At 44.1% G+C, this 13,831-nt stretch overlaps 1 protein-coding gene across 1 annotated transcript; it reads left to right on the top strand.

Moving 5' to 3' along the window:
- The first annotated feature begins 7,879 nt into the window (after positions 1-7,879).
- errfi1a (ERBB receptor feedback inhibitor 1a) lies at positions 7,880-13,093 on the top strand. Its single transcript, XM_028406965.1, has 4 exons — positions 7,880-8,025; positions 10,135-10,339; positions 10,516-10,571; positions 10,692-13,093. Exons 2-4 carry the CDS (start codon positions 10,188-10,190, stop codon positions 11,729-11,731), a joined length of 1,248 nt encoding a protein of 415 aa, XP_028262766.1. The 5' UTR covers positions 7,880-8,025; positions 10,135-10,187; the 3' UTR covers positions 11,732-13,093.
- The last annotated feature ends 738 nt before the right edge of the window (positions 13,094-13,831 follow it).

The raw sequence follows: 13,831 nt of genomic DNA, 5'->3' as shown, positions 1-13,831 counted from the left end.
TGAAGGTGTAGGTCAACACCTCCTGGTGTATTTGGCACTTCCTGCTACCAATATGCTCCAAAATGTCCAGAATCCAGAAGAACTGCCACACAGATGAGTGATTGATCATCTCCTCCGACATGAGTTGGCACTGCAGTATAACCAGACAACACACTGTATGTTGTAGTATACTAGGTACGGTAGTTATTGCATTTTCCTCCTTCTGTTTTAAGTTCAGCATTACATTACACAATGCCAACACAAGCACAGAAAGACACACAAATGACTAAAGACGAACCATTTTGATTTAAAACAGACAAACAGCCTCACTAAGTAGCACAGCAGTTATTCACTGGAGAAGCTTTACTTCACACTGCCCTTTGCTCTCTGCTGGGCCGTATGTCATGATTAGGACAAATGCATTTTCACCATTAATCAGCCTGCAGCCTCAGTGTCTCCAGTCACAGAAGCTGTTTGGGTTCTCCCCTCTTCTCTGCTGCTCTGGCTCAGGGTCAGGCAGCACATCCTGTGGAGGAGACCTAGTGTAATGTCCCCAGCCCACGGCCATGTGCCAACCAAACCGCATGAGTCAAGCCCTTGTGGTGAATGTGGGTGGGTCCTCTCCTGTGACTACTCCCTGACCCATCTTTTTCAAACTCTCTCACACACTCTGCCTCTCTAACGCCCTCTTTCCATGTGAATCATCCAGACAAAATTCCTCTTTACTTCCTGATCAGGATCTGACTGAAGGTGTATATATCATTAATACTACATCAGGTTGGTAGCAACATGACACAAACGCTGTTTGTCAATCTGTAGTCATATCACCTGAGACCTACATTACGTCACATGGACACGTGCCAGTGCAAACACAAAAGGGCAGCAGACAGTGAAGGAGTGGTGTTCTTGCTCTTGTACAAGTAATGTGCTCGGTGTAGGCCAGCACGTCCATCAGGCTTAAGTCTTTCCCATTACAAAGTCCATTCCTCTTCTGTGTGTCTGCTGTTCATCTGAGTAACAGGCAACCAGGGGACTCGGAAAAAAAACACATCTACTGTCATGTCTGCTTCTTCTCTCACAGAGTGCCAACAACATGCTGACATACTCCCACAGAGTGCTGCCTCTGCTCTGAGCTCTGCTCTTCATCCTGTGATGACGTCTTCAGCTTACAGTGACACAAGTGTATGTGGACATACTGTACCTGCATGTGAGCACAAAGTCAACATATTTAGATGTTTTTATCTACTTCCTATTAGCCCAGTTTCCCAGCACGAGGAAAAGCCGGAGGAAGTGGAGCTGTTCTTGTCTCTCTCGCCTGGGTGCTTCCTGTCCTGATAGAGGGCCAAGTGGAGATATCCCTGAAAGGAGCTGTTGGAGCAGGCGGAGGAAGAGCCGGGTGTTTTGGACCCCTTTCAATGACTCACAATCTTATCTGGCCTGAGTTTGGTATGCATCCACTAGTTAGTGCTGGGAAGAGTTTAGGACAATGTGCTTCCTCACTCTAGTGCAAATACCAAATAGTTTGCAGAGCTGCAGGACTTCTATATAAAAAACACCTTTATGTGCTTAATTCTTTCTCAGTCAATCATTCCAACAACAGAATGTTTGTCTCTGAATCTGAAAAACTGGGATTGAGAGGTTTAACAGGGATTTGTTTGGTCTTTGAAACATTCCAGACAGTCGTTCAAAGGAGCAACTTTAATGAGCACCAAAATAATTAGCGGAGCCTGGTGGGAATGCTTTGCAGGCTCACATCAAAAAACACAGCAATCCTGCAGCATAAGCTCAAAACACACACACACAGCTGCATGTTGTGAATACACACCATCATCTGTTCATGCTTGTTCATATATTTTATGCTCTGTTTTAACATACTTATTTTCATCAGAGCTGTAATTTGGGTAAACATCGGAGCTGCCTCCCTGTCTGCCTGCATGTCCTCCTTTTATGATGCATGTGGCCTGAGAGTCTCTCACATGTGTGCATTTGTGGTGGGACTAATGTAAACACAGAGCTCCTATTCCTGTCAGCAGATAAGAGTCACTGAAATGGATACCATGAAATAATGAGCAGAAAGGATGAGACTATCATTGGAAGTGAGGACAGCCGGGGAAACCTGACTGGTAATTAGACGGTGGGCTTTTTAACCGCAGGACTCAGATGTGAATGTCTCTGAAGTCACAGACATACACGCTCATGGAAAATTACAGTTTAATCTGAAGCTTTGTGCTCAAGTGTATTTCGAGTTATTCCAGAGTATTATTGCAGCATTTTAATTAGGAAGGGCTAATTATCAGGCTGTACTTAGTCATAGAAAGACACGCTTGAGGGCCTTTGTCTGATGTCTAATAAGGCTTGTGTCTTTATATGACTTTAAAGGAGCTGAGGATGTTGAAAATACTGCTAAACATTGCCGTCTGAAAATGTGTTTTGTTTGAAAGCCTTCTTCTGAGTAAAGATATGTTCTGTATTCATGAGAGACAACACTTAGGGCTCTTTAACACACAGTGCGTCACAGTGTGTCTGAACAACTTCGACATGAGCCCCTATTTAAAGCCGGTCCTTAAACCAAGGCAGTGTGAGGTCAAAAGGACATGTATGTGAGTGTGATATCTCTTAGTGAAGTGCAAAATGACACACTCTTTTTTATTTTTTTTTTACATACATCAGAACATCCAATGAAGGCTCCCAATGATGGAGTAATTATTGTGCGTCAGAAGTTTTCTAGTAAACATAGTTTTAGAGGAAGTATTAAGAGTTAAGTACAGACTGTTGTGACTCTCTGAGTTTAGTTTAGACTGTGGGAAAAAATATGAAAATGTTTGCTGCACATAGGCATGTATGTCTGCGTTTGTTTGTCGACGGCCTCAGTGTAAACTCAGGTATGTGCAAGCGTCTACGTACGCACACTTCATGTGCACATCTGTGTGTTCCGCAGAGTCTGTTTTTTTACTTGACCAGGAAGTAACAAGCACAGTGTGCCCCGTGAGCTCAGTGCTTCACCTCCCACACGCCTTCAGGCTCCAGAGGAGCTTGCAGTGTTTGGTCTGGGGCGGCTCCTCGGCTGATTTACTTCCTGCCAGGGACCACAGCGGTGTGCAAGGAGGACGGCGTCTCCAGAGTCGTGCCGGAAGGTGGAACGACAACATGCATAAACTGAGACTTTTGTTTAATTTACAAGACGTAACAACCATTAATTTTACATGTCATCACCTCTTTGAAAATATGCTGTCCATGTGACACTGCTGCGGGATGAATAATTCTTTTGTTATTGTACTATTTCACCCATCCGACCTCAGCAACCTTAACTTATATGATTTAAAAATAGGATGTGCAGCAGGGGGAACCCATTATTTTTTTCTACAGAGCTTTGAATAATCTACTGTCTCCAGGATAATTGCAGCCCTTATTTAAACCTGACTTTGAATGTTCTTTCCATTATGAGCTAAATATACAACATAGTAAGGTGGCTCCAATGAAGCCTTTTGGTCTGACTTCTGTTTTGCCTGTGTGTCAGTGTCATGGATTGTTAGTGCTATATGTTGGCTGCAAATATACACATGTCAAAGGAACAAATTGTTACTGTACCTTCCCAGGAAAGGCAGCTGTTGTTTCAGTTAAATACCTGTGAGATTCTGAAGCTTACTTTCATTCTAATGTGATGTGATGTGCAGGGGTAGTTAATTCAGTTAAAAGCAGTGTGTGGAACAGCATGTGTTTTAGGCCGATCAGTTAATAAACTGTGATAGTGAGTAATCTGACTTTTGGATCTTTAATGCACAAACATTACTGTACATGTCTTTAATTAACACCTGTGTGTGAAAACATTTTAACAAACTCTTAAGGTATCTGGACTGAGTTGAGGTCTCATTTGGGGTCATGCCACGGTGTGACTTTGCATTGCCTCTTGATGTTCTGCTTGAGAGTATACATTGCCGTTTAGTTATTCATCTCGGCTTGGCTTTCACCAAGTGGCCTCCAGGCCATCGTTGTGCCCTGAGTGGACCGTGCGTTTCCACCCACGCATAGTTCTCTTCCCCCTGGAGCAGCACATTTTGTGCCTAACATATGCGCCTGCACAGCCGACCTATTTGCAGGGGATGGAAAGTGGGAGCTGGATCTCAACTTTATTCTTCTGAACCTGCTCATTAAGAGTTTTGTGTGTGCATTGATGCAGAACATCGCTGTTGTGAGGAATTAATGTGGCTGCTGCCACATCAGGTATAATCTGACTGATTTCATCAGGCACCCTAAATCCATGTGTGAATAGAACAATAGGCGTTCTCACAAAGCACATACTCTGCCCTGAATGACTCAGTCACTGTCATCAGGCTCTGATATGCACACACTCTCACCAACACACACACAGATGGGAGAACAGGACTTGTTTAGCTCACTGACTGACTGCAGCTCATCTGTGGACTGTATCCATCATTACACATGTGTTTACCTCTCCTCTTAGTGTGTGCAGAGCAATGCTTTGTTAGGCCGGTGGCTATTGATTTATGCCTCTCCTCCATTAGGGGAGGAGATGGCAGTCCCTCTGATCTCCTTGCTGGACAACATCTGAAATCTTTATCAGAAGAACAGGGCTCCCCCGTGCGCTCCCATGAGTGAGGCTGAACCAGGAAATTGTGGAAAGAGAAAACTCCCTCAGCATCAGATGTTACTGAAGATTGATACACTGAGTGCAGTCTGTGCCTCCCCGTCAACAGGCTGACATCAGGAACACCGGAAACCTGGGATACTCGTCGGCCTAATGCCAGAAACTCCTGTTCTGCCTTTGAAAGACGATACAGGCATTACATTGCAGGAAGCTGGTTATGTATTTCTTCATTAAACCATTAAGTACTGAAAATGAAACGTTGGCAACAGGTATCTAATGTTCTGCGCAGTGAATGTTGAATGTGAGGCCGGAAACAGGGCAGATTAGAAACCAGTTTCCATCTGTGTCAGTCAGTCCATGTTGAGCTGCAACAGAGCAGCTTGTGAGCAGAGTTGGCTCTGGACCAGAGAGAGTGGAACCAGCGTGACGTCCTCCATCAGACCACAGCTGTCGTTTTCACAGCTTCTCCCCAAACATCAGATGGGTGTTTGTGTGGGTGTCTGTGTTACGGGATTATGTGTGACTGTGAAAGTAATGGCAAAAGTATTTTCCCATTTTTCTTACACGTTAAATGCAGAATTATTACACACACCAATAATTACAAACATGACTTTGATTCAGTCTCAGTCACAGGATGAGCTCGCCAATAACTCCCCCGGTCTGTGTCTGAACCGATTTTTTGGGTGCTGGAGACTAAACACACCCTGTCATCATCAAGGAGGCGGATTGGCTTGCTCCACCCGTCACTAACAGCAGGCTGTGGCAGCACTTCAACCACTCAACATTACAATGTTGAGGAGTGATGCAATGATGACTCGTTATTGCTGCTTTTGATTACATTAAACTCCAAAATAGAAAATACCTGCATGAGCCAATTTACTCTAACAGCCCTCCATTTCCCAGAAGTCTTTGTACCAATACAGGAAGTGATTAATGACTGAAGCAGCTGGAGGACTCTCAGGAGTTTGGTATGGTTAATAAGCAGAAGTGCTTTAATATGGTTGTATTTACATTGTAGTGAGAGATGACAGCCCGTTGCCTGGGGATTTGTGTTTTGTTTCCACACCAGGAGCCAAGTGTGTGTGGGTCATCCAGACAAAACCACGATCCAGCAGTAACACACTACGATGTGTCAGCCTGAGGTTTAACTGTGAAGCTCACAGCTGCACCAAGTGGACTCACAGACCATCTCCAGTGTGAAGACTCACAGTCCTGTGGAAATGAAAAGTGCATTCCTACTGTGGGCTACTGCTTAGTTACTTGGTGGAACATTTCTTTTAAAAGCTGCTCCTTGAAATTCTTCTCATATGAAAATCAAACCCATATGGATCACTTATAAAAATACATTTATTGATGTTTGTACTTTTTATAAAAACCAGGACGTCATTTAATCTTTCCTTTGCCTTTAAGGGTCTACATGATGCTGACTCTACCTAAAACATTTGATCACCTTCATCTTTAATCTGGAACCTTGAAAGCTGCTCTTTGTTGCACCTCTCCACTGGAATCTTCTCCAGGCCAACAGGCTTGACGTCACCTCACTACAACAGTAAACTTTTTTTGTTGCTGTGTTTATATCAGTGTGAACTTTGGAAGCAGGCTGAGTATGCACGTAATTAAATTACCTCAGCAGCCAGGGGCTATCAATGCTGTGACCTCTGCAGTGAATAAATCATTTACAGTAATAATACTTTCTTCTTTTTTTTGTCTAAACTAAACTCCACCCTTCCTGCTGGTGAGCGATCCATAGTAATTTGCTGAGATACTGCGGGGTGGCTTCATGTACTATTGTGTGAATCACAAAGGGAAATTCCTTACTGAAAGCCAAAGGTGTCACTTTTTTTTGAGGGGGAGAACACTTGATGTACTGGATAGAGCTCAGCTTGAGTCATGAGGTGGAAGAAAAGCCAGATCCATTTTTCCTGAGAAGGACATCCTCTCTTGACACGTCTTTCATCTCATGCTCTCATCAGGGCTGCCTCTGGTCCTGCATGCTTATCTTTCCTTCTGAGTTTTTTTTTTCCTTCCTCGCTGACTAACTTTATAAGGAACTTCCTGTGAATGATGACATCATGATAGAGCTCACAAGCGGGGAGGAGGAGGAGGAGGAGGAGGGGGATAAAATGGGAGGAGAGAGTTCTCTACATGAAGGCTGTTTGCAGGCACATGGAAAGAGTTCAGAGATACAGTCAGTAAGCCTATTTTGATTTAAACGTTTTTATTTGTATATTTTAAAGTGTATTTTCCCTGCACCACACACACACACACACACACACTCACATATCAGACTAAAGCTTGCTAATTCTCCACATGCAGAGATCTCACCTCATAAAACTGAACTCTCTTTTCTCCTGCTGGTCACAGCTGGCTCAGAGGAATCCCAAAAATGTGCCTGAAATTATGAAGGATTAGTGAGAGTCCCACGCAGGGGCCAAAATATGCAATGATAACCCTTTTTGGGTTCAGGGGAGGCCCCAGTGGGCAAGCTGCAGAGGATTCACAAACTGAGGTGCAATAAGAATGCCTCTCTCTACACACACACACACACACAGAGGCTGTTTGTAGCTTTTGTATCCGTGTGTTTGGTTAGTGTGCATGTCAGTGTGAGGTTTGTTTAGCCCAGTTAGGTTGGGTTACATAGTTAATATAACACCACTCCAGTAGGCTGAGAGGCTGGAAATGAATGCTGTGAAGAACTGCACGTAACACGATTATTTTTACATTTCCCAACATATATAAATATATAATCAGTGTTGTATGGATATCAGGTAAACAAAGAACAGGTCCAGCTAAAAGACAGAATGGTCTGATACAGAGCAGATAAGAGAGGTTTCTTAGCCTGCTGTCTGTGTTATCTGCTCTGGAGCCATCCCCGTCACTGCCTTTGCAGATTCTGGCTGCAGCCCATTTGTTCATGAAGTAAAGCAGACGACACATTTTAACAAGCATCTGAGGTGTCTGTGAAAGCAACTAGAAACGTCTGTCTTCATTTGGGGATTTATGTGATCTAATTGATTCATTGTGTGGTGTAGTCTGGTGTGTGGGTCCATGTAGGTGGTTGTTTCTTACATTATGTATATTATTGTCTCTGTTGTCAAAATATGAAAGCCTGATTCGTGCAGTCTTTGTGTAATCAGCTTTGCTGGGCTTGTTGTGTACTGTAGAGACTGCTGAAAACAAAACACAAAAAGGGGACACTGTGCCTTTAAGAGCAAGTGTGCAGGGCGGAGCCAGCGCGGTGGAGCTTATAAGACATTGCTCACTACAATGCTAGACTTATCTAAAAGTGTCACATTATAACTAGAGCGTCGCCTGTTCCACTGGCGTCCTGTTCCTGATGCAAGAGGAATCTGAAGACTAACAAACCAAACAGAGGAGCTATACTTCCACCCGGGAGGTGGACGCTTGGTGTGTGTCAGTGAGAGGAGCAGAACTACGAGGTGAGCTTTTTTTTTTTCAAATGTCTGTTTAAATGCTGCTGTGTGAACCCACGTCTCTCGCCTTGCTGTTGTTTTGTATGTTGGTGCCAGCAGCACACGCACACTCACAGACACGCACACGCCAGTGATTGATGCAACTTCAGGTTCAAGATAAGTTTTCATGAAGTAGATGAAGATTTTTTTATCCTAAAGTTGTTAACTTTTGATTTAAAACATCTGATCAATAAACTAGAAGAACAGAACTGAAACAATATGTCTAATATGACAGTGAGTGAGGAGTTTTAGTCTCTTATGTAACTTCTGTGCCCTTTTTACGCACCTATCTTTATTTTTTATTTTTTTTATTTTTTTTGTGTCTGCTTAAACAAAATGACAATTGATTCTGTATGATCATCATTACCTGACCCCCGCCAAATAGCTGACTTGTGTGTTGTGGTGTGACTCACCTGCCAGCTAGAAGGCTTTTAACCATTATTATCTCAATCCGGTAAAGTGAGGGGGTGTGCGCGTTGTTTGCTTGCTGCACAGGTAGAGCGGGTATGGTTGCTCGGAAACCGCTGCAGGGGTGTCATGAGCGGGGTGTGAACTCCTTCTTTCAAGGTCTGAGTGTGACTACTACAAGCCAAGAATCCGAGCTGCACTGTCTGATGTTTTACATCACAGCAGACCAACGCGCCCCCCCCCCCCCAAGCAGCCACTGACTGTCCAGCTAAACAGAAGTCACATTTGACCATAAACCCTCAGTCTCTCTCTGGTGAAAGGATCTGAATTAATTAACCTAAGGAATTCCTCGTTAGGAGGGTTAATGCTCTGCATGACTACATCATTTGTTTAATCCTGTTGCCTGTAAATGTGCCTGTGGTTAACTGCCAGGATGAACTGTCTTTGCACCTGTTGTAAGAGGAAGCGCAAGCCTCTGGGGGTTCATTATCAAGGATCATGTTGCTTCCCGTCCCCCGCCGAACCGAATCGATGGGCCTGCCCGGGCAGGAGGTCGGGGGTGGCTGAGGGGGGGGGGGGGTTGCATGCCTCGTTGGGCAGTTTGGCTCAGGCTGATGCTCTGGGCTTCCTGTTGTTTTAGAGCTTTGTTTCTCACCAGCTGTCAGGACAGAACATAAATATGGTTCATAGAAGACCAGAGGGGGGAGGAAGGACGTGGGGACGTGTTCTTCTCAGTCATCACTCCTACATTTATAAAAGAGGACGTTGTGTACTGCACCTTGTTGATGAACTTCAGAAGAGAAGATGAAGAGCATTAATTCTATATAAGACCACAAACGAGCTGCTGCAACAATGCAGAGATGGAGACTGATGTGGCTTTGAACTCTTTAAACATTTTGCACCTGTCCTAACTCCCTGTAAGGCAAACAGCAGATAAGATTTTCCTCCAAGCGTCTGGCTGACCCCAGAAAGCTGGCAGGTTTCCTCCCCTCTGAATATTGTATACATTGTTTACTCAGCCCTGACACATACTTGACATGACACGAACATTCAGGAGTTCTTGCAACATCAGGTGTATCTCTGGTAACAGGAGGTGCCCCTTTACTTTTCCTGTTCAAGACGAGCAGGATTGCAGCAACAGAGCCAGGTGCTCACTCATGTTGTAAAAGAAAACTCTGGTTATAGAATTCACACCTATGATTGTGATGTTATTCTCTAGGTGAAACATATGGATCAAGTTGATGAAGCATGAGATGCTGTTTTCAGTCTACACTCATACATGCTTTAGGTCTAATATAAGAATTAAAGCTCTTCGTTTCACCTTTCTAATTAGTCTAATGTTCCTTTGTCAGCATTCCGATTACTCTTCTGTAAGAAACAATCTGTGCACTGCTTTGCGGTCTTTAAAGCACACTGTGAGCAGCACAGTTTGAGTAACGTGTTCTCAGGGTGTCCTTTGACAGAGTCTCCTAAGGGCTCGTCAAACTGAGCTTTTGTCATTCCTCTGTCATAACAGGTTGTTGTCCTCCAAAAAGAATCGCCATCAAAGAAGAAGATGTTTCTGTGACTTAGTTTTGAGCTTCATTAATGCTTGTTAGTGTGCGTTTCATTCATCTTCACCTGCTTCCTTCACAGTGATTCATGACCATGTTTTGGCTGTGTTCATAGATACACAAGAAGGAAGGCAGCCAGCCGGGCGATCTGAGTGTTTCCTGGCTTTGATGCGACCCCAGTGTGCCTGGAGTATGTCCACAGTGGGCCTGACTGCCCAGGAGACCTCTTTTCCCATAGAGAACCCCTTCCTCCGGGGCAGCTACTGTCACAGCATGGCTGGATCCAAACCCTCCTGGAGTAACCGCCATGAGCTGGACAAGTGAGTGTTCAGGTGCCACGTGACTAGCAGTTCATTAGGGGAAGACTATTAGGAAGGGATGCATGACATTTTGTTTTATAGTTCAGGTCAGTTTCTGGTTTGATATTATTACAAAACACGAATGTGGCTCATTTTCAGTTTTACTAACATCAAATTATATTTTTGTTCCTTAACAGCTTTTACTTCAGTATGAACACTTCACAGCAAAAAGGGCCACCTCCAAGTTATGAAGGTAAGGTAGACTACAGGTCTTAAGAAATACAGTGTTGTAACCAGAAGGTTTCCATATTAGTGTGTCAGTTTGGAGGGTGCAGTCGATTGTTGCTTTAGTCGTTTTTTGTGTATTTGACAGGACAGAAACACAGTCCCAGCTCACAGAGGTTACCCCCGAAGAAATCCCGGCCCTCCCACCTCCCCCTGTCCTGCACTGCTGAACCATCCACCCCGAGTCCTTCAGACAACGACCAGGTGGTCCCCTCATTCCAGAGGCTCTCATTCTACGAGTACAGCAGCCCCCCACAAACGCCAGGAAGATCTTCTAAGCCTTTGCCCCCCATCCCCCTACAGACAGACATCTCCCCTGAGCAGGCTATGGACAATGAGGTAGAATTCTTCACCAGTTCGGACAGCTGCTGCCTGATGTCTGATCAGTGTTCCAAATCGTCTCCTTTTCGATATGTCCCCAGTCGGAGGAGCTTCAGGGACTGTGGGCAGATTAACTATGCTTACTATGATGGCCCTTTAGCACCACAAAGCCCAAGACAGCCCCATCAGCACCATCAGGCAAATTCTTCACAGGAAGGGCGGGAACAGTATGAGCAGCAGCAGCGTCAGCAACCACCGGAGCCAGTGGTCTGTCCGAGACAGCAGGACAAGGCTCAGAGGAGGCTGCGGCGATCCCACTCAGGCCCTGCCGGATCTCTAAACAAGCCCTCACTGCTGCGCCTAACGTGCCACAAACGCTACCCAAACAGTACGGATAAACCAGAGGTGCCACCTCCTATCCCTCCACGTGCAAAACAGACCGGAGACTACCGCCGCTGGTCAGCAGAGGTCTCGTCTGGGGCTTACAGCGATGAGGACAGACCACCCAAGGTGCCACCAAGGGACCCTTTGTCCAGCTCCCGCACTCCCAGCCCCAAGAGCCTCCCAACGTACATTAACGGGGTGATGCCCCCGACCCAAAGCTTTGCACCAGATCCTAAGTACGTGGGTACTGGTCGGAGTCTACACAGGCAGAACAGTGAGGGCTCCCCCCGCATCCTTCCTGTTATGGAGAACGGCAAGAAGGCCAGCAGCACACATTACTACCTTATGCCTCAGCGCTCTGCTTTTGTAGACTCACATTGTGAATTCCACACCAGCAGGAAAGCACGTGTGGATTTAGTTTAAAAGACGAAGACTCTAGAAGACGGACAGTAGAAGGCGCTACTGTGCATGAACGAAAACCACTTGACAAAATGGTGAAACTAAGGCGCTAACAACCCTCAAACTGCTGCTTTTACTACGTGTTGTTGTTTTTTTACCCTTTATGTATTCTGAACACACAGGGTATGTGCGCACTGTATACAGTTACTGGTAATGTTGGAGATACTACCACATCCGAGATACTAAAGACACCGAAACTGTATCTGACTAAAAAACTGTGGGCGGATTTCAACATTGTAAAGCTTATTTTTGATATGAATTTAATTTCATGACATTCAATATTGTGCTGTTTTTGTGGATGATGTGGTACAGTCAGAAGGTGCAGGCGGGCCTTGGACCTCCTGTGCTCAGTGTTTTGTGTCTGGAGTTGGTGTGGCTGTGTTGTGAGATGCACTGGGGCTTATCGATCCTGCTTTTGTATCTCACAGGGGACAAAAGGTCAGTAATGTATAACCATATATCACTTAATATATGAAGTCTACACACAGGCCCAGTGGATTTTTGTATTTTTTTTTTAACTAAATGAAGGATGCTAGCACACAAATCTCCATTCTGCTTGCTTTAAAATATCAACACACTGATGTGGCTTCCTGCCTTGAATGAAGTTTATGAAGAGGAAGGGTAGAGCTCGAGTTCTGATTTATGATTTCTAAAATTTAAAGTTTAGAATTATATTTTTTTCGTCTCAGAATTAAGAGATTTGATCATTCTGAATTTGTTTTTTTGTGACTCTAAACTCAAATTTTTTAAAAAAAAGTCAGACTTCTGTTTTGAAACAAATCAGAATTCTGAGTTTATTTGATTACATTTAGGATTTTAACAGAAGTCACAATCTTTGCTTTAGTTTCAGAATTCTGGGGAACGCAAAACGTAGTTTGTAACTTTCAGTCTTACTCAGGCCGGGATATAAAATTGTGTCCCCTCGCCCTCTCCCTCCTCCTCTCCCTGCACATGATGCACTGTTGTGGTACATTTTGTGCTGCAGTGTGGGTACATTACTGGTAGCTATGCATGTTTCCATTGGAATGTCTAGTGCAGCTTATAGTTGTGTGTTGATGAGTGTATTTGTGTGTGTGTGTGACGTTTTTGTGCATATGTGCATGTGAACAGTTGGAAAAGTGTTCTGGTGAGACCACACGGACTTGTCACCTGTACATGTTACAGTGCACTGTGCTGTGTGCGGTGCCTGCAGCCCTTTTAAAAAAGTGCACACATTTGATTTCTTTCAGTCTGTGTCCAGGTCTGTTTTTGTTGCACAGAAATTGGGTCTGTTGAACATAAGTGAATGTATACTGTATCTTATCTGAAAAATTCCATCAAACAGTTCAGAGGAGCTTTTTCTTTCCTTTTTTTTTGGTCAAGCTGTGAGTCATTGCTTGAATTAGCCTCAAGTACTACCTCACTTTGATAGAAATCCTATATTTCACAAACCCCCTGTTTTAAAATTGTGTCCAAAGGTGAAATCTAGATTTATAATCTACAAAAGATGAGGTAATAGGCTCCGTATGTGACCTGACACATTTTGTTTTTAAATCATCCAATTCTAGCCGGATTTCCTAAAAAATAGGAATTTCAGATCTTAGATCGGAGACGTTAGGCTAACCTGGTAATACATTACAAAGACAGTGCAGAGTTTACCTACCTGACGCAGACTTTCCTGTTCTGCACATGCATTCCTGCCTTACATGATTGCAGTGGGTGTGGTCTGAAAGACTTTGGCTGCTGGCAGCCTGGGAAAAAAATGAATTCTATTGTTGTAGATTATTCACGAAGCGTTAGGATGATATAGAAAATGTAGCACATGAATGGAAGTAACCCTCGGTATCAAACGTGGTGTTCAGTTTGGGATACAGATAACTGCTAAGGTCAATCGGTCATTGAAGTATACTTTTTTCCTCTCCCTCCTGCTCACAGAACCCCCCCACCCCCTCTCGCCAACACAATGTTGCTTTTTGACTTAAATGTTTGACAAATGTTTACATTATACACTAATACTATTTAATCTTAAGGTATTCATATGTCTTATTAGAAATAATAAAACTGAATGAAGACTCAAGAAATAAT

The sequence above is a fragment of the Parambassis ranga genome, chromosome 5 (assembly GCF_900634625.1).
Source record: "Parambassis ranga chromosome 5, fParRan2.1, whole genome shotgun sequence".
Classification (NCBI taxonomy): Eukaryota; Metazoa; Chordata; class Actinopteri; family Ambassidae; genus Parambassis; species Parambassis ranga.
The sequence above is the reverse complement of the archived record's forward strand: the minus strand, read 5'-3'. Positions and strand labels throughout refer to the sequence as shown.

Coding starts and splice junctions, on each gene's coding strand:
- errfi1a (XM_028406965.1), top strand. CDS start 10,188: ATGCGACCCCAGTGTGCCTGGAGTATGTCCACAGTGGGCCTGACTGCC. Junction 10,340..10,515: donor AACCGCCATGAGCTGGACAA/GTGAGTGTTCAG, acceptor GTTCCTTAACAG/CTTTTACTTCAGTATGAACA. Junction 10,572..10,691: donor GCCACCTCCAAGTTATGAAG/GTAAGGTAGACT, acceptor TGTATTTGACAG/GACAGAAACACAGTCCCAGC.